At 35.9% G+C, this 20,298-nt stretch overlaps 2 protein-coding genes across 2 annotated transcripts in view; one reads left to right on the top strand and one right to left on the bottom strand.

The window, feature by feature from the left end:
- LOC131682175 (uncharacterized) overlaps positions 1–13,168 on the bottom strand; it is a 49,112-nt gene extending 35,944 nt beyond the window's left edge. Inside the window, exon 1 of the mRNA XM_058963453.1 lies at positions 12,732–13,168. Coding sequence (XP_058819436.1) covers positions 12,732–13,140 — 409 coding nt within the window. The 5' untranslated portion in view covers positions 13,141–13,168. The remainder of the gene's footprint in view (positions 1–12,731) is intronic.
- The window catches only part of LOC131682173 (phosphopentomutase), a 207,858-nt gene that overhangs the window by 95,145 nt on the left and 92,415 nt on the right, over positions 1–20,298 (top strand). The gene's annotated exons all lie outside the window — the stretch shown is intronic.

The following is a 20,298-nucleotide window of genomic DNA, read 5'->3' as shown; positions in this document are numbered from 1 at the left end:
AAAGAGACCCGGCCGTCACTGGAGGTGATTTCAATTCTTGGGTAGCTCAAGCAAAGATGGATGATAGGCTATGTAAAGAGGGCGCCAGCAGTACTTCTCGCTGAGGCGCCCGGGAACCTGGTAGTCCTTCGCTAGTGACAAGTATGAGTGGGACAGTTTGCGAAGACTACACGCGTAGTTATTACCTGACAATCCAGCATATGTCAACTAAATGATGCTACAAGGACAAGGATCTCTTTGTGGGTGCGCAACACGCACTCTTCTAATTAGAATGACTAGACATGTTAGCTGTGATATGTGACACTCCACGTAAATTAAACTGGAGCCAAGAAACAGACGACCCCCAGTTTACTTATTAAATTTTTTTCTGGTATTCGAGTAATCGAATCAGTTACCTCGGAAAATCTAAGCCCTGGGTAATCGAGTTTGACTTGTATTGCAAAAGACATACCTTATTAAAAAGTTTATCTTCGAATTCTTGTACAAATAGCTATAAGCAACTGATACATATCGTTAACTCGTTACCAATATGAATAATAAATGAAAACCAACTGAAAATACAAATCACACCCTGAAAGCCTGAAAAATCGACTAGGGCCAAAATAGGTACATTTATATTTACCATAATAGGAAAATTTGTCCTGGTCATTTTATTTCCAATTTCTCCACGAATGAAGCTTAAATTCATGAAAAAACGCAAAAAAAAATTTGATTCGATTATCCGGGTGATTCGATTATCCGGGGTGAGATTTTTTTCAAATCCCCGGATAATCGAGTCCGACCTGTACTTGCTTTTCAGTTATTCTTTATTTAGTTTATCAGACAGTCTGCCTTTTTCGCTCTAACACCTTTATGGTAGGCCATTCGCAGGAAATTTGCCGTTTGAGGGTTACTTCAAGATGCATTCGATGATACGTTGGCACAAAATTCGCAATGGTTGTATTAGTGTAGCGCACCACTTTTTCGTTTTTATGAACTTTTAGGATAAATTGTTGAAGAACAGGCACATATTTGGCTACATAGGTTTGCGAACTAGCTGCTAGGTCCTTCTTAAAAAAGGCAGGTTCGCTAAATCCACGATCGCTGATGGCACTAATATAAACTTAACTGTTAATCTTGGCTTACGAATGAGTTTAACATTCTATCCCGTTTCATTGTCAGGAGACTTGTAGAAATGTTTTGGTTGTCATCTTTTTTCTTCACCGTAAATTATGTTAATCCCCTAGTAACAATTTAAGTTTTATGGTAGGTTTATAGCCACTCATAAAACTTAGATCGCACTTGTAAGATGCTATAAAACTTCAATTGTTACTTGGGTTTGGGTCATCCATACCACACTTTTATTACGAAGCATTAGCAAAATATTTTTAGGAAAGAGCCCGTAGTTTGGGTTTAAACGTTATTCACTACTTTCATGTTGTGGCAGGCGTCAATTTTTTGGATTTTTTCACTATTCCCGTTCCTTGCAAGTAGTTTTCCATCCCTTTTGGATTAACATAAATTTTTTCCCCAACTCGCAAGAGAATTTTCTGATCGACCCGCGGATACAGCCCTCAATTTCACTGGAACTTTGTTGTCTCGCGAAGTGTAGTTTTGCCCCGAGCCAATTTTTTGAGCCATTTTCATCCCCGAAGAGTTTAACTTTTAATAGAATCCGAGATATTTGAAGCAATGAATGTGTTAACTTTTGTGTTTTCTCGTATTCCGCGCAAAAAACTGAACATAAATTTATGGCGGTCTTCTTTCGCCAGCTCCATTTTTCCAACTAAACTCATTTACGGAATTGACTGGATCTGGATGTGTTGCTAGTACCAGAGAGAGAGTGGTGGTACTTCATTTTGTGTACAGTTTTATGATTTGTGCAGTGAATTGCATCCACCGACTTATTCAAAACTTGTTCGGATTTTGTTCCTCATGCGTTAAACGTCAAAAAATTTAAATCTCTCGTTTTTATCCACAAAGAATCTGCATCCAGGATTTTTCGCATTCGAAATATATTCCATAGCAATTTATTGATTAAGATCAATTATATATGCATGAAATAATTGTGAAATGTTATGTAGATGACAGAATGCCCCAAAATATCTTCTGCCTACGATACAAACGATTTCATTCGATTTCTGTTACTTTTGACAATTAAAGCTGCGGTAAATGTGTGATTTTCAGCATGGAGCAGAAATATAATCTTCGTTAAATATTAATCAATTACTTTTAACGACGTCGAATTGGCACATCTCAATGTAGGGGTTAGGTATTTTTTTACATAGAATGTGTATGCAAAGTTTGAAAGAAATCGGTTAAGTAGTTTTTGAATGGCAGGTAACACCGCAAATCATGTTTTACAAAGACGTTCAACAAAAGTTTGTCGATATTTTTGCTTAGGAAAATTACAACATGTTACACTATAATTTATAAAAGTTTTGATCAATTTGCTTCACGCAAAGTTCCAAAAAAATCGCAAAAAAGTGTTTTTTTCCACGCTGAAACCCTTACCCCCCCTTAAGGGACATTTGTCGATACTCCTGATACTGATACTAGAAATTTGTTCAGGGTTAGGACTACGAGGGTCACTCTTGTCATACTAGCAAAACATTTGTAATCCTGATTCGATGATTACCCGATCAGAATGAAATAACAAGATTATAACAGAATTCAATTTTCGTAGTAAGCTGTGCTATAAATCTGGTCTCGTTAGTAGTTAAAATAACAGAAAATTATAACAAGAGACAGTGCGAGATATAGTTTTGAAATGTTTCTGTTATGTGTTTCTGATCGGGTATCTTTTTTTAAATTAGACTGTTTTTAGTTGGACCTCCGTTTGTTGAGACATGCTCCAAATAATATTTTGTCTACCTTGCAACATTTAAAAAAATATCGGTCTTATTGTATCCATTGCTGTGATATGTCGGTCACTCCACAGCACTCAGCAGCAAGTTTTGACTACTATGTTCTCTATCCTGGCTCCTGGTTATCGCGTGCGTTTGCGATTCGGTAATATCGGCCTTGTGTTTCTTGTTCTGAACATTAAAAAATTGGGTGCTTTCGCGTTTATTTGTAGTTGTGTGAGTATACTAGTGTTGTTTCATTTTATAGACTGATACTTCTAATTTCCATTTTAGAAGCATAGAAATAATGCTCTGATCACACGTAATTTTTTTTTCTTAGAATTTGTGCATCGTAACATGAGATGCAGTCTGAGTTCTAAAGGTAAAGACATCTTATATTATTACTCCTTACTTAAATAGATGAAATTGAAAACGTTGCAGTCAACCCGGTAACACCCCTAAAGCACCTATTGCTGCCATTTACACTAACCTGTTCATGACTGCAGTGCAATTGTTTTGACCGAGCGGTTGTATTGATTTGAATTTAATAACCGGTTTTCACTTATCGGTGCTTTTCACTCCATGTAAACCTTGAGCAAGAAAATCTTTTAAATCAATATTGAATTGATAAATCAACGCATACCGATTAGAGTGAGTTGACACGGTGTCTCTGTTAAAACAATATTATCACAAAACAATAAAAATTAGTATCGCTAAAACACTCACTAAACTAAATCTTGGATGCGATTAAATTACATTATAAATTAATGTTATATAAGGGAGGGAACGGGAGGGGTCTCGAATATTGATTTGTTTTTAACATTTTGATAATCATTTTCTAAGAATTATTTTCAATGAATAGTTCTGAGAAATATCTCATTTTTAGGGATACTTAAGAGTGCATACACATTATCAGAAGAAAGGCTACGTTCTTGCAGCCTCCAAAGCCACCACTTACCTAAATTTCACCGGTTCCGCGCTGACTTGTAAAAGTTTCAGTACTTACATCAAATTTCCGTATCTCAGCAGTTTGAAGACAGAGTCCATTTTTTTCATTATTGAACAAATGAAAATTTTATCAACAACATTCCTAAAAAAATACAAAATAGAGCTGTCTACCTTAAATTATAGATAACATAATTCTTCTTAAATATAAGAATTATAGTTAGTTAATATATTTCTATTCAAAACGATGATCTATCAAATTTTATACACTAGGTAATGACCTAACGCAAACTGCAACTTACGGAAAAATGCAATCATAAATTTCATACGCATCCGAAAAAACAAAAATAAAGATATTATCTTCAATTTATATTATGGTACGATTTCGTTGAAATTATATGCAGTCGGTAATCCCGGGTTGGGCCACTACCTCTGTCCAACCAATAAATTTAACTGGCTAGTTAGAATGACTGACAGATGTTAAAACTGGTAAAAGGGGATGTTAGGGGATGTGTGTTGTGTGACGTCATTTTTAATACACAGTTATTCACTAGATAAAGACAATACTTATACACGAGAGTAATTATGTTGTCTATAAATTGAGGTAGACAATTCTATTTTATAATCTTATGAAGAATATTTAAAATTTAAATTTAAAATGTCTCACTGCTCAATAATGAAAAAAATAATTAGAATCGTGGAGATATTCCCGAGCAAAGTCAAACATCAAAATTACAGCAAGTAGACATCATATTTTGATATCAGCCATCATTTTGAAATCTTATTTTGATATCGGCTTAAACTTTTTCAGAGATGACATCATATTTTGATCTCACTTTGCTTTGCGTTTTTTAGAAAAAAAAAGATTGTTTCTATTTCTTTGGCAAACATCAAATTGATTACTTATTTTGTTTTTATTGAAATATTTCAACATCTCAACGAGTTTTCAATTTACTTTCATTGATAGCATAAATAGTTTTCTATTTGATGTCATAGGACAATGTTTCTGCTTTCGATTTTGATCTTTTAACCGTAAAAACGACCAAAACGATTACAACCTGAGTAATCATTACCTACTACATCACAACATCAAGTTTAGTACTCAATTTGATATCAGGCTCTGCTCGGGTTACCAGTATTCCATTTACTCGAGTTCTTTAATTTACATATTTCACTATATTGTTAGGTAGTCAACTTCCATTTTTTCAGAGCAGCAATTAAAAAGCAACTTTTGTAAATTATAAATATCGTTAAAAAAATGTTAGGGTTTTTTTTTAAACCGCGCTACGTATAAACGGTGCAAATAATCTTTGGATTATTGTTTGAAATCTGGTAGAAAACCCATAAAAATTCAAATCGCCATAACTTTCGATTTAGCCAATGAAATATTTTCCAATTTATAGAGGAAATACTAGAATACCATATCTTTGGAAAATAATGTATAAAGATGATAAACAAATATATTTTGTTTATAAAACTCAGACCAAACCTATGACTGTATGCTAGTAGCCTTATGAAAATTGACATACAACTTCAAATCGCAATATCTTTCGATTCTCTCGATGAATTATTTTGAAATTCACTGAGAAGGTGCTTGGATGGATCTTTCGAATGCCAGATGCAGAATTGGTGGTCATTTTTTCCTGGTGATAATTGACACACCGTGAGTATCATTGTACCACCACTTTGTAGCACGCCAAAGTTACAGTTAGATTGTATGTCGAAGGTAATACCCGATCCCCATTGTAGCGACCATTTCCGCTGAAACAAGCAACATCGCAATAATTTTCACTCATATACTGCCCATTAAAGCATAAGAGTCCCATATTGAAAAAACAGCCAGCCGAGAAAAACGCTGTTCATGATTTACATTTTCATTGAGTCTTATGGATGGGACAACCAAGTTTTGGTATTTTTCCGTATTTTCTGAACAAATCTGGTAATCTTGGTTGTGCATTGAGATTCAGTGGTGACACAGAATACAATCCAACAGATAACTCATTTTCGACAAGTATCCTTTTGTTATTTGTTTTGACAAAATTGTACAATAATATTGCAATACAATTGCTCAAATTGAATTTCTTGGAGTTGGTCGGTTTTAAGTCAGACCGGACTAAGTCGCAAAATCATAAAAAATGAGATATAGATAACACTGGATAAAGAGTTTCTTCAGCTATATTTGACTTTTACCAGATTTGAAATATGTTGTAATAAACAGGAGTTATGGTAAAAATTCAATTTCAAATTATAACGTAAAGGATGTAGCGATTTAAACTTTAAACTCATTTTGTCGAAATTTTATCACTGAGTCCGGTCTGACTTAATACCGACTAGTTCGGAGACGTTTAGTCTAGTGATCCTTGAAACTTGCTCACTCTAAACATCAACAGAGGTTAAAAAAGTAATTATTTACATGTTGTTATTCAGTGCTACACACGGATTTATTAGCTGTGGCGTGGCAATTGTTTTGAGTTGAACTCTGTTGTAAATGTTCGAGGTTAGTAAACAATGTTGTGTTTATCCGTGGATGAATGGTACCATTATGCCTAACCTAGCTTAACAGCGCAGTGCTTAAGGAAGTGATTAATATTCGGTGTACCAGCATCTACAATCCGCTGCTACCTGGAAAAGATGATATGGTCGATCAACATTCAAGATAGGGATTTCCTGTGTCTCAAATAATCTGGTTGTTAAAGGTTAAGATAGCATTTTTCGGTTCATTCATGCGTAGTAATCTAGTATTGAATGGTGTACTGAACCAAATTGCATCATACCAAAAGGTTCGTTAATATGAACTCATTCCATCGGTCATTTTAAAACATTCAGGGAGTAAGATTAAACATATAAAACTTTTTCCATATTCGTTTTACTCAATTTCATAGCTATATCCTACTTTTTTCAATGGATTTTCGGCTATTTCAGTCATGTACTGCAGCACAAACGATGTATGTTTATGTTTTTCGACGTTTCGACAATTTATAGTGTCTTCTTCACAGGAATCTTAAATTTAATTCAATGGTTTTATGCAGAAGAAAGTAAATAATTTCCGTTAGATGAGCATATACTGTTTTCTGTTTAAGATACTTACAATAATCTACGTTTGTTTGTCTTCTATGTGTTTGTGTGAACAGCGTAAATATCCAGTTTTGTATGCGGAAAGTATAGTCCTATTTTAATTTAAAACATATGTGGTATGGTTGATATTTAACAAAGATTGTACAAACGGTGGATGGCTTACAGCATTAGCACTATTTTACTTTCTCTAACTGCTTTTTTGAAAAAATTGTGATTTGTCTTGTATTAGGAGCGTCTTTGTGTCACGGTTGATTCAAATATACTGTGAGGATTTTTATTAGTGTGTTTTATACTAGACTGGTCTAATGAGCTGTTAGTGTTCATGTATTGAGATCTGTCATTGCTATGCTTTGTATTTTTTGTCTGTTATTGTTTTTATGGTTTGTAAAATACCTGCGTATATGGTGCTAAGACCTTCGACGTCGCTGCGTTTATTTACTGTGTTGGTGCTGTTTATTATATGGCATATCTCCAGTATGGGTAGTGCTGTTGTATTTTTATGTTGGTCCAGAATTTTGGTTGTTTGAAGATCGAATTCGTGATCGGTGTCTATGCTGTGATTGAGAAGTGCAGTTCGTTCTTTGAGTGTTGTGATTTGTGGGTCTTCCTTGTTTGTGCCAGCTTCGATTAGTTTGTTGAGTGTATTGATGTTGGATTTGTGACCGCATATCCTTGTTTTTAATTTGTTTGCCGTCATTCCCACGTATTGTGCGCTATATCCTACTACACCTACCTTGCTCTTAACACTGCTCATAAAACCTTGTACAACGTTTGGTCTAATTTGTTTTCGTGTTGAAATTCATTTTTTCCTTATTTCTGCTTCCGAATTAACTTCCTTAACATGATTCCGGAGTGCCGGCTTCGTGATGGCCCAGTATTTCTCAATTATTAGTAATTACGTTGAGATTTCGGCAAAAGGTGGAAAAAAGCTGAGATTCAGCAGAAAAAATTAATTGTGTATGCCTAACACAAACGAACAAAAAGCAACTCCGCCAACTTACGCCTTCCACGAACTAAGCCCGGGCTCTCCTATTGCTAGTAAAGTGAAGACCCGATTTTATCAACAGATGAACCGTCTTCAGAAGTTGCAAAACAAAGTGATGAGACTTGTTCTACGATGCAACAGAAGAGCATCAATCCGAACCATGTTAGATGCACTTTAGTAGCTTTAGGTGAGGCAACGTATTACATTTCTCACTCTACTTCTAATTCATAAAGTGGTAAGAGGGCTAGCGCCACAATATCTGCCTTCATGAATTGCACGGGGTAGAAACCTTCACCAGTATATCCCCCGATCTGCAAACGACATAAGGCCAGCTTCTTATCTGTTAGCATCCACGCAAAATTCTTTGTTCCACAAAGGGTCAAAACTGTACAATACACTGCCAAGAGATATTAAGGACGAGACTAATGTGAATGTGTTCAAAAGAACATGTTTGTTATTTGTTAAAAATAGAATAAGAGCATAATTATGTAAATTTTTGTGAAATATCTACTAGATAAATAAATATCAATCACGATTATTCGTGACCTGGGGAAAAACGGGCTCTAGCAGACGAACCAAGTTGAATTCGAGTAAATCCCTTCTTGAGCATATTTTTCTTATCTTAGAGATCCAATTTCCTTTTTAAACAACCCCATGCATTTTCGATGTTTATTAATCTAGACATTGCATCATTTCTCTCATTTTCATATTACATTAACAATTCAAATTGATAGTCACAAAATTGAATGATGTTTTTTGTGTGTTAATGAAAATTAAAATAAAATCCAAAACAATGAGAATTCAAAATTCGGACTTGGTTTATCGCCACCACTGGGATACTATTTAGCCACGAGACATCCTGATTAGTGGTCTAATAAGCGAAGTTTTCCCCAACGCGAAAAAAGATACTATAGACTGGATGGAATTTGAGAACATCGATTTTTTATAAAATGCTGGACGTTTGAACATATAACGATTTTCCAGCCAAAAATTGTGAAAATGGAAAAAAAAATTTCCCATGCTTTCCCATACGGATCGCATCGTTGATATAAAAGGAAGGATTCTGACCGTATTCTTTCTTTTCCTCACTCAGGCAAAAAATACAGCGACTTTCATAGGAATATCGTATAATTTTTGGCCACAAGTAGCACGTATATAAATCATAAGATTATTATTTGGTCAAATTGGTTTGCTATGATTTCATGTTCCATAAGGCATCGTTGAATTATCATAAGACAATATTATACATTTCTCTTATGTTTATGAGAATCATAAGATGCTTGTATGAAACTCGAACGACAGGCATATGCAATAACTTATAAAATGTTAAGGTAATCATATAAGTCGTATGTTTTTCATATTAATCTTATGAAAACATAGTTTTGTTACTTTTTTAGTTATCATAAGATTAATCTTATGAATTTCGCTATGCATTTTGCCTTAGTGCTTGTCTGTTATATTGGAAATATTAGAGACATTTTTGCTGCTACTAGAAAGATTTCGCGGCTCGAAGCTCACAGCGGGGGGATTGCACAACAAATAAAACCAACTGTTTGGAATGTAAATGGCGGTATGCGGGCGAGTATTTGCTGCCCAAGAAGAATAATGAAACGGCTCGGAGTGAATGACAGTAGGTACCTCGTGTGAATTCCATGTTCATTTCACGACAAACAAATATTGCTAACTGAATGCGTTGACTTTTTTCATTGCCAAAAATGCTTATCAATTGCGTAGAAAACACATGCAACGGAACCGGCTCAAATGCCCAGTGAGTTTGTAGTAATAATAATTATAATTTACCACTAATAATTTACCTGTAATCTTTGATGGATATAGAGTTTATATTTAATTTATTCCTTTAAATACGAATTTTTATTCTGAAATACACAGAAACCACAGTGTGCCTTGCACAATACTTTACATGTTGTTATGAAAAGTTTCCATATGCGAACATAAATCTTATCATAGCAAACGACGAGCCCATGCTCAAGATCTAAATTCATCCCAACTGCATGGTGTTTTGATAGTGTTTGAAATTGGATCAACCCATTAAAAAACCATCACTATGGCCCGGTAGATCTTATATATAGACCATATTTTGGTGTATTTATGATGTTCTGTTGGTTTTAAAATTTTCCAAGAATCAATTGTGGTCTTTTTAAGGAGCTGTATGGTGTATATCTGTGACAAAATATGTACCTATGAATGGACATCAACTGATAGATAGTACAGTTATATTTTTTAGTGAAAGACCTCTTTTTAAAGATCTGATTATCAAAAAAGTGCTGATGTATTGTTCGGAATTCTCGTTCAGTAATGTGAGATTAACTAATAAATAAACGAAAGTTAAAAAGAGGGACCTTAAACACTGTCATGCTTTGTTGCTGCTTCTTGAAACTGCGATATCATAACATGGAAATAGACCTTTCACTTTTATAAGTGTCCTGAAGATGAAGGGACTTTAACGCAAAATAAATGTTTTGTGATTGAAACCCGAGATCATCTTTGAATCTACAAACAGAGTGGTCGTTCCCGTCCTTAGTAAATCTATTATTAGTGTTAGGGGAAGATGAGGTAAAACGCACCCCCGGGGCAAAATGCACCCCTTGCTTATATCGAAAACAGCTGGAAATTTATAGAAAACGGTAACACCAGTCGGAAATGCGCCATAGTAAACATACACTGTCAAAGTTTGATAACCGTACACCAATAGCAGCTCAAGAAATAAATAAAACACAATAACGTGCTCTTCTCATGTAATTATTGTGGCTCGTGCAACAAGGATTTTCCGCTCTTATAAACACTGTTTTACTATTATATTAGAGCATTCCAGTTCTATTTATACCGTTGTTCATTATTCTGTCGCACTACATATGAAAAATCTACTAAATAATTCACTTTTTGCTAAATTAATATCTATGCTCTATCGGGGGCAAAATGGCCTCATCTCTGATTTTGCTGCTTTTTAATCGAAAACAGAAAAATCGTTCTGAAGACCTACCAATTGCATAACCTAAGGCTATTTAATGGCACACTTTTGTGAAATCTCGTCAGAAAACAAAACTACTTGCTTGTTCGCCGAGCATTCTGCCCCGTTGTTGTGGTGCATTCTACCCCGTTGTTGTAGTGCATTTTGCCCCCGCACAGGTGCGTTTTGCCCCGCTTATTTTTCAAAAGGTGATTTTTAATGATTTTGAAGAATTGAATTATTTTCATGGTTTTGAATATTTTGCAAAGCGTTATGATTTTGATTACAGAGGAAAATGTTGGCTAAACGATACCATTAATTAAATTCTCACAATTGATGTTCTATAGCTTAGTTATGATCATATTTCCTTAGGGGGTGCGTTTTACCTCATCTTCCCCTATTTCGTTCCTACAAAAGAGTTTCTTTTGACCGCTGGAAAAGGGATGAGGGGCCCTAATGTTTGCACTCATTAATTCTCGCTTGCGTGATTAGCAGGGCGTCTCAAAATGACATAATGTCAATAAAATCAGCCGGTGTCGGTGGCGAAACATAACAGTTATGCTCTCTCACCGACATGCTACTAAACTCTGATGGAACATCCAACTCTTAGCAAGCAGCAGGCAAAAGATTCTTCACATTTCCTCTCGATGATGGACATATAAGTCCGCCTAGTTCTAGTTTTTCGTTAGAAGTTTATAGTTTTTCGCCGTAGAAAGGTATTACGTCTTGAAATTGTCAAGAAAATCGACACTAAAAGGTCAGGGCATCAGCAGTACTTTCTTATTCGGAGTGAATTAGCTGAAACGCTGCCAATATTCATTTTTTTTTAATTTCAAAGTGATCTTGTTCTTTTTAACAAATTTAATGAGAGGATGTCTTCGGCTAGTTTGTAGAATTTGCTATTGCAAACAACATTGCTGAAAATGCCAAGCTTCTATCTCAAATAGTTTAAAAGTTCTATCTGTTTGTTTGTGAACGAGATTCGTTTTTGGCTATTTTGTGTATTTTCAATGTAATTCTAGGCGCTACTAATGATATGTTCTAAAAGGCCGTCAAACGGTGAGATAACATGGTTCTCACAAATCTTCCATCTCAGTCTGATGAGTCGTCGTTCTTTCGTTAAGTAGGTGAACCATCAATATTTTCTGTCCACCTTTTCCTTCCCTGTGAACGATAAAATCAGAGCCGGCCGGCAATGGTAACTATCATGCTGTTAAGGTTTTACTGTGGGTCTGATTGGTATAAGTTCCTATTTACCATTTCCTAACCGACTCTTATTAGATATAATCAGCAGTCAAACATGTCAGTGAACATAGTATTTTCGTTTTTTGGAGCTAGTGTCAATCGGGCGCTAGCTTAGTTCTATCACAACGTTAGTATCGGATTCTGATGAGACGAAGTCGAAGCGCGAATTCCATAACTAATTTAGTTATAGCTGCTTTTCAAGCGCAAAATGGTTTTACCAAAAATTCATTCCACTGAGGAGAACTATAGCATAATACCCAAGTCCTAGCCCAAGTTCTTCCGCATTAAACGCCTCAGAGTTTGTATTATACTATATCCATATCTGATAGAAGAGTTGCCTAAAATAACACTAATTTTAAACGTGTTTACAGAGTACTTCTTTTTAGTCGAGTTTTAATGCTGAATGTAACTTTATAAGGATTTACCATCTTGTGAATTATTTGATTCTTACACCTTCGAAAAAATTGCAATATGCTCACACACAGAATTAACAATGTTCGCGTTCGTTTCTTTCGAACTGATTTTGAGTATAGGGCATACCACTTGAATTTCGATTTGTACTAAATGAGAAGAACAATTGACAGCCAATAGAAGTCCTACGATTGTACTAAACGTATCAAAGCATAAGAATAGTTCAAAATCCAACAATCAACTTTTGTTCCCGTACACATTTCCAACTCATACTAACCTAAGTACATCTGCATCACACCCCAACCGCCTCGCCAGTGCATAACGCAGCTTACACTGAATATATAGGTGTATATTTTGGACACCACAAACCTGCGGGTGGTTTTCCACCAACATTTCACTCCATCACTAGGTCGCGAAAATTGTGCGTGCAAAGGTTCCCGAAGCAATGCAAAAGTCGTATGCAGGCACGAACCCAGCAAAAAACAAAACCATGGAGCAAAGAACTCCGATTTCAGATCCATGTAGCTCCATGTACCGCGCCAGTGGGTAACCACGAGAGGGCTTATCACGAAGAGTGAAAGGAACGTATCACTTGCATGAAGTATCCGTTTCCTCCAAGTACGCTGCTGATTGAAAGGGTTTTCGAGATTCGTGAAAACAATTGAATCACTGCGTGTATGATCCATTTCTAACGCGGGAAATCACTGAACGTTGTCCAACACTAATTGCTTGCTGTGTGAGAACATTTTCACGTGGAGAACAAAATCTTACTGACAACCGTCACGCGATTCATCTGCGAGATTCATCGCCTAATAGAAGGTAGACAGCAAATTTATTGTATGTAGGTGATAATTTGTAAAGTAATAAACTCTTTACAGTTGCTTTGGTCACGGATATCAAGATTAAACGTAATCAGTTCAACTGCTTGTTATCTTTTGAATTAATATTACATTTCACGGTACATGGCACATAACGAGGACGCAGTCTGCTACGCCATAAAGACGGTTATTATAATTTTTCACGGTTTGTCTCAATTTTACGCGGAAGGAAGTAGAGTCAAAAGACTGACACTAGAAAATATTCCTACAATCTTCAGACGCTCGTTAGTTCAGCAGGATCCATCCAAACCTGTTGATGGCCAGTTGAATACTGCGAATCGAATAACGTCACTCTTCCTGCTGACAGTCGGTTGTCTATCCGCTAGATTGCAGTCAAAAAAGCTATACAGACAATAATCACAAACAATATCCCTCCGGCTAAACCACACCCGCTCCGTGTAATGCAGTCTTCCAATACTAATTCACTTGATCAACAATCGTGGACGATGTTAGTCCTGAATATAGCAAAGAGACGACCACCCAGGATAACGATTACATTATACCTTTAATGAATGCGGGACTCTCCCTGATGGGTGTTGATAGTTTTATAGCCTTCAAGGATTGATCTGCCTACGATGGTTTCTGTCAGTATAAATACACTTATTCATATGCAATTGTTTTGAAAAATTGTATCAAAATGTTTTTGGCATAAAAAACAGTTGATGCGTTTAATTCATACCAGTTATTCTTTTTGTTCGTTGTCTTCTCCATCTTTTTCTTCATCTTGAAATTTTACCGAAATAGAAAATGAAACTCCCGAAAATGGAAGTAATCCTATAAATTCAAACGTTTAAAAAATTGGTCAATGATTACAATAGTCGATCGAAATAAAGATAAAATTTATTTTAATCTCTATGCCTTGATTAAATTCTGATAAAAGTAGGAAAGTGATGCAGTATAACAATCAAAAATGTATGTATCTCCTTAGTTCCGCAGACTCATAACGTATATAGCGGCGATTTTCATTTTATGGTATGCATACATTTCATTGTCTTGAAAAAGTTTTTTGTACTTTCGAATTCTGTTTATTTTGTAAGGGTATTGTTTCACGAAAATGGAGTATCTAAGTACAGTTCAACTCTGTCTATCAAAGCTTCAGCATCGGAGGAACTAGCTGGACATTCATAAATCTGCTCTTGTGCTTTTGCGACCACCCCTTGATGCTACTCCGTTATTGATCGGTACTAGTTGAAATTGCACAAGGAATCAATAGATGATGATACCTGGGAGCAACAAATTATCTTTCAATGTACAACTCCTGGTAGTCCCAAGTTGCTTATTGATCAATACCAGCGCCGGCCAGGCTCGAACATAGATCACAGCAGGTAAGATAAGGAATGCTAGCCTAGCCCCCTTCTTTTGATGTATACTGAATTGTGATTAATCCACCTAAAAGTGAGATAGAAAATTTATTTCCACTAATTTTTAAGATAGAGGCACGATGTTAATGACAAAATTATAGTAAATTCTACTACGAGAAAACTTGTTGAACATGCAAACTCTCCAAAATGTAATGGTGTTGAGATAAAGCACGTTGTTTGTGGGAGGCACCCAAAAAATCATTTTTTCATTATAACTTTTTTCTGAGATTTTTTCAATTCTTCAGATGTGCAATGAAGTTGTTGAAATTAAGAAATTGCAGATATTTGTCGTAGACGTCAACATTTTTTATTTCAAAACTTAAGAGTTATTAAATAAAGTGGGTTAAAAATACCGCCATTTTGAATGACAATTACTAAGAGATGTGGAAATATGTGGAAGACATTTCGATTCTATGAGAAAGACAGTGACAAGTACTATAAGAAAAAAATACTACTCACAACGGGCATCCACCGGCCTGTATACAAAAAATAATTTCCGGCAATGTATGTTTTGCATTTTGTAACAAAATAAGTACGACTTTTTCAGCATAAATTTTTTAGCGATTTTTTTTTCTATGTGTCGAATATTCTAAAAAAATCATTGAGAGTAATAAATACACATATAAATCGTGAACTTTGAATTTCTGTTATCTGAAACTATTCATAAATTAACAGGATTTGGAAAGTGAACACTACAGACGTCTAAAAAGGTTTACTGTATTTTCATGAGTATGAACCATAGCAAAGAGTATTAGATATCATTTTCACGAAACGACTGTGTAGTCAGAGTTGCTACTTAGGATCCGACTTGCCAGAAAATTTTTAGAAAAATATTTGCACCTATATATTACATCTCTGTCAAATTTTAACCCTCAAAAAGGCAAGGGGTCTCAGAGGCTCGGCTAGTTACAGTTCCCTAGTTTCAATGAATTTGTAATTCGAAATACAAATGATCGAGCGTTTTCGGGCTTTCGATTCTCTCACTGGTAAAACGACAAAAAAGAGGCTCTTGGTTTCATTGGGTCTTAGAAGCGATGCTTTATGAAGTCACAATTTTCGCTTGCCTTTTTGAGGGTTAATTTCAAATATTTAATCATTCAATGCGTGCTTGCAAAAGAATTATTGAAAATTCCGGCCACGTAATCGTTTCATGAAAACGGCATATAGGGTAGACGAGCCCTTATCCATCTCATTAGTCGGGATGTCACAATATTTCGTTGATAACTCGACTTAGAGTGACTGGATTGCGCTTAAGTAAGTATCACCATCTTTCCTTCGTTCCTAAGAAGCAGTACAGTTAGACTTTTTGAGCTAATGCGTTGAATAGAGATAGCAAATACTTCTCTAACTAATGAGTTCCAATGGGTGGGATGAATAAAGGAGCTAAGATGAATTAGGGCGCAGTAACCCTAATACTGTTTGTAATGGTTTTTATTCTTGTAAAGACAGCCAAAAATTTTTGCGCATTTTTTAGTTGATCACTTTTGTTGTTGTGCTAGTTTAGGAATAATTCGTAAGTTGGAGACTACAGAGCTGAGAGTTTTGGATTCATATGTGTACTTTGACATTTCCAAAGATTTTTTAGAATATTCGTAGAATAGAATAACACATAGAAACAATTGCTATAAAAAGTTATGCTTAAAATGTCGTAAATATTTTGTTACAAAATGAAAAACATGCATTGCCGGAAAGTATTTTTATATACAGGCCGGTGGATGCCCGTTGTGAGTAGTATTTTTGCTTATAGTACTTTTCATTGTCTTTCTCATAGAATCGAAATGTCTTCCACATATTTCCACATCTCTTAGTAATTGTCATTCAAAATGGCGGTATTTTTAACCCACTTTATTTAATAACTCTTAAGTTTTGAAATAAAAAACGTTGACGTCTTCGACAAATATCTGCAATTTCTTAATTTCAACAACTTCATAGAACATTTGAAGAATTGCAAAAATCTCAGAAAAAGGTTATAATAAAAAAATGATGTTTGGGTGCCTCCCACAAACAATGTGCTTTATCTCAACACCATTAGATTTTGGAGAGTTTGCATGTTCAACAAGTTTTCTCGTAGTAGAATTTATTATAAATTTGTCATGGACATCGTGCCTCTATCTTAAAAGTTAGTGGAAATAAATTTTCTATCTCACTTTTAGGTGGATTAATCACAATTCAGTATACATCAAAAGAAGTGGGCTTCCATTCTGAAAAAGTGTTTCTAACACACCAAATCGCTAAAATCAACTCCTAGAGCACCATTAATTAAACGCACGTTTTGGTACCATTGCGACCACTGTGCCTTGGCTAGGAATGCCACTCAACTAGTTCGACATAGATCTTTCATTAGGGCTTAAATCGCAAATGTAAACAAACAGCGTTTTCGCTATTATGACATTATGCGACAAAAATACTACAAGATTGAGGTGAAAATTAGTTAAAATGGTTTTTAATTCGATTTATCATTAAATAAAACAAAACGGCGAAACATGCATTTTCTTCGAGATTTCGACTTAGGCCCTTCTTCTCATATGGAATATAAAGGCTAAACTTACATTTTTAGACAGAACCGGGGCGTATGGTTATTATTCACAAAATTATTCTTTAAATGGCAGTTCTATTATATAAATGATAAGCAATATCTACTATGATCATGTCTACTCTATAGTTATTGTTCATAAACATTCGAATATTTCGATATTTTCATGAAATTCGGAGAAAAGATGCACGCGCCCTTTCATTTGCATTGGGTTTATATGCGCCCATTTGCTGAGCCCTATTAAAAAGTATACTGTCAAGCTCGCCCATTTACCCAGCCCTACCCAGCAAGACAAAGTCAGTTTAGCCCATTTACCGCGCCCTTCTGAAAATTGTGCTCACGGTTTAGCCCTTTCGCAAATGGTGGTTGCTGAAGGGCGAAATCACGACTGGAATGCAAATTGGGCGTAAGCATTTTTTTAGTTTCTACCCACTAAAAGCACATAGGAATTAAATTCTTTGTTATATTGTCATAAGGTTTAACCAAAGATGCTTCAGGGAAAACATGATCATAAAGTAATTTATACCTGCAATAAAAACTACATTTAGAAAAGCATCGCCGAATATTGAAACTGATTTTTCTCCATTTGAGTACATTGCGACTTAGGCCCTAATGAAAAATCTGTGTCGAGTTGTCACGGGTGTTAGTGGGGAACGCTCTCGATTGGTTTTACGAAGAGAAAATGAAATAATTTTGAGTGGCCCAAAATAAGAAATGAAAACTAAACTGTCCTAAAAACCTTATTGCGCACTAACAATTTAACACGCGTGTGCTTTATTATTATTCTAACTTTCGATAAGAAAACACTTCTTTGGGTTGATGGGTTTGACGGTATTGCGAATATCATCAAGCATGTTTGTGCATCAGTTTTAAAGAACCTTTGACAGACAATTGCTTTAAGATGGTCATTGCATTACGCCTCGATAGTGGTGCATCGAGGAGACCAAGATGACTTATGGGCCTTTTTGCCTTTCTCATATAAAGAAAGGCTATGCAATCACTGTAAAAATCGACTTTTTAACCGAGGCCCGGAGGGCCGAGTATCATACACCATTCGATTCAGTTCGTCGAGATCGGCAAATGTCTGTGTGTGTGTATGTATGTGTGTGTATGTGTGTGTGTATGTGTGTGTCATTTAAACTCACACAATTTTCTCAGAGATGGCTGAACCGATTTTCGCAAACTTAGTTTCATCTGAAAGGTATAACGCTCCCATAAGCTGCTATTGAATTTTTAGTTGATCCGACTTCCGGTTCCGGAGTTACGGGTTGAAGAGTGCGGTCACACAGCAAATTCCCATATAAACTGGTACCACCATAATGTTCAAATGATGTAAAACATATTAAAATTGATGTAACATTACTCTAGTTTGCGGGTCTGGATCACCAATGATCAATCAAAGCAGCTTTGACCACATTGGCCACCTATGACGGTTCATGACGCCCTCGGGGAACCCGCCAAGTTCCTAAGCTAATATCACACCCATTCCACAACGAATTCTCTACCGATGTTTACGAACTTAATTTCAAATGAAAGATACAGTAATGCCATTGACTGCTGCTGAATTTCATTCGGTTCTGACTCTTGCTTCCGGAGTTACAGGGGTGTTAGTAAGGATACACTGGAATTTCCCATATAAATCGGTACAATCGTAATACCTCAGAGGCTAAAAACTATTGAAATGGTCACCAAATTACTTCTAATCGTAGATCTAGATCACTGATTGCCAATCAAACATTCTTTGAATATATTGTCCACTATCGACGATTCCGGAAGTCCGGAATTCCGGGCATATTCCACAATTAAAGTCACATCGGTTCATCGGTGATGACTGAACCGATTTTCTCAAACCAAGTCTCAAATGGAAGGCAAAATATGTAGTTGAGTATTGCGTACCCGCCCCTTCCCCCCCCCTCCCCACCCTGCCCTTACACTTCCCTCCTTCATCACTCCCCTCTTCTTGGATCACCCTCACGCCCAGATTTCCTTCATCCACCCCGTATACCGAAATAAGATGAAGGATTTCTGACGCATCCTCCACACCCACTCTACTAAACCCCCATTCCCTACACGTTCAAACGCATTCCACCAACCTTTGCAAATTATAATCTCATGAAGATAACATTGAACTCATGCTTATAAAGCTAATTAAATATTATTCTTTTGCCTTTCTTATATAGAAAGGTTATGCAATTGCTCCAAAAACCTACTTTCTAACCGAGGCCCGGAGGGCCGAGTCTCATATAACATTCGACTCAGTTCGCCGAGATCGCAAAATATCTGTGTGTATGTATGTGTGTATGTGTATGTGTGTATGTATGTGTGTGTATGTGCGGATTTGTTAACAAAATGTCCACATCGGTTACTCGGAGATGGCTGAACCGATTTTTACAAACTAAGATTCAAATGAAAGGTATAATATTCCCATAGGTTGCTATTGAATTTCATTTTCAACCGACATCTTGTTCCGAATTACGAGTTGAAGAGTATGGTTACAAAACAAAATTTGTTGATTTTTCCAAATCGGTTTCTCGGAATTTTCTGAACCGATTTTGACAAACTTAATTTTAAATGAAAGGTCCATCAGCTGCTGTTGAATTTTGTGTGGATCCGAGTTCTGGTTCCTGAATTACAGGGTGATACGTACGATCACGCAGCAAATCCCGATTCTAACGAATTCTGCGATGAATGTAAAAAGGTGATTTTTTTTCCAAAATGTAAACACAACTGTTGAATTTGTAGATCTAGGTCCCCAACAGTCATTCAAAGTCTCTTTGGCCACACTGGCCACCATCGACGGATCCGGAAGCATCCAAAGTCAGAATAACGGTTATATTGGTTTCTCGAAAATGGCTAGATTTGCTCAACTTAGTCTCAAATGAAAGGTGTTGCGTCCCCAGAAACTGATATTAAATTCCATCTCCATCCGACTTCCAGCAACGGAGTTACGGGTTGTGGAGGTCGATCACATAGAAAACTCCGATTCAAACCGATACCGCGATGAATGCAAAATGGTGCTCTTATATATACTTACCAAGTGTAATAAGAATGAAAGACATTTCCGTAAAGTTA

Source organism: Topomyia yanbarensis, chromosome 2 (genome assembly GCF_030247195.1).
Source record: "Topomyia yanbarensis strain Yona2022 chromosome 2, ASM3024719v1, whole genome shotgun sequence".
In the NCBI taxonomy this organism is placed as follows: Eukaryota; Metazoa; Arthropoda; class Insecta; order Diptera; family Culicidae; genus Topomyia; species Topomyia yanbarensis.
The sequence above is the reverse complement of the archived record's forward strand: the minus strand, read 5'-3'. Positions and strand labels throughout refer to the sequence as shown.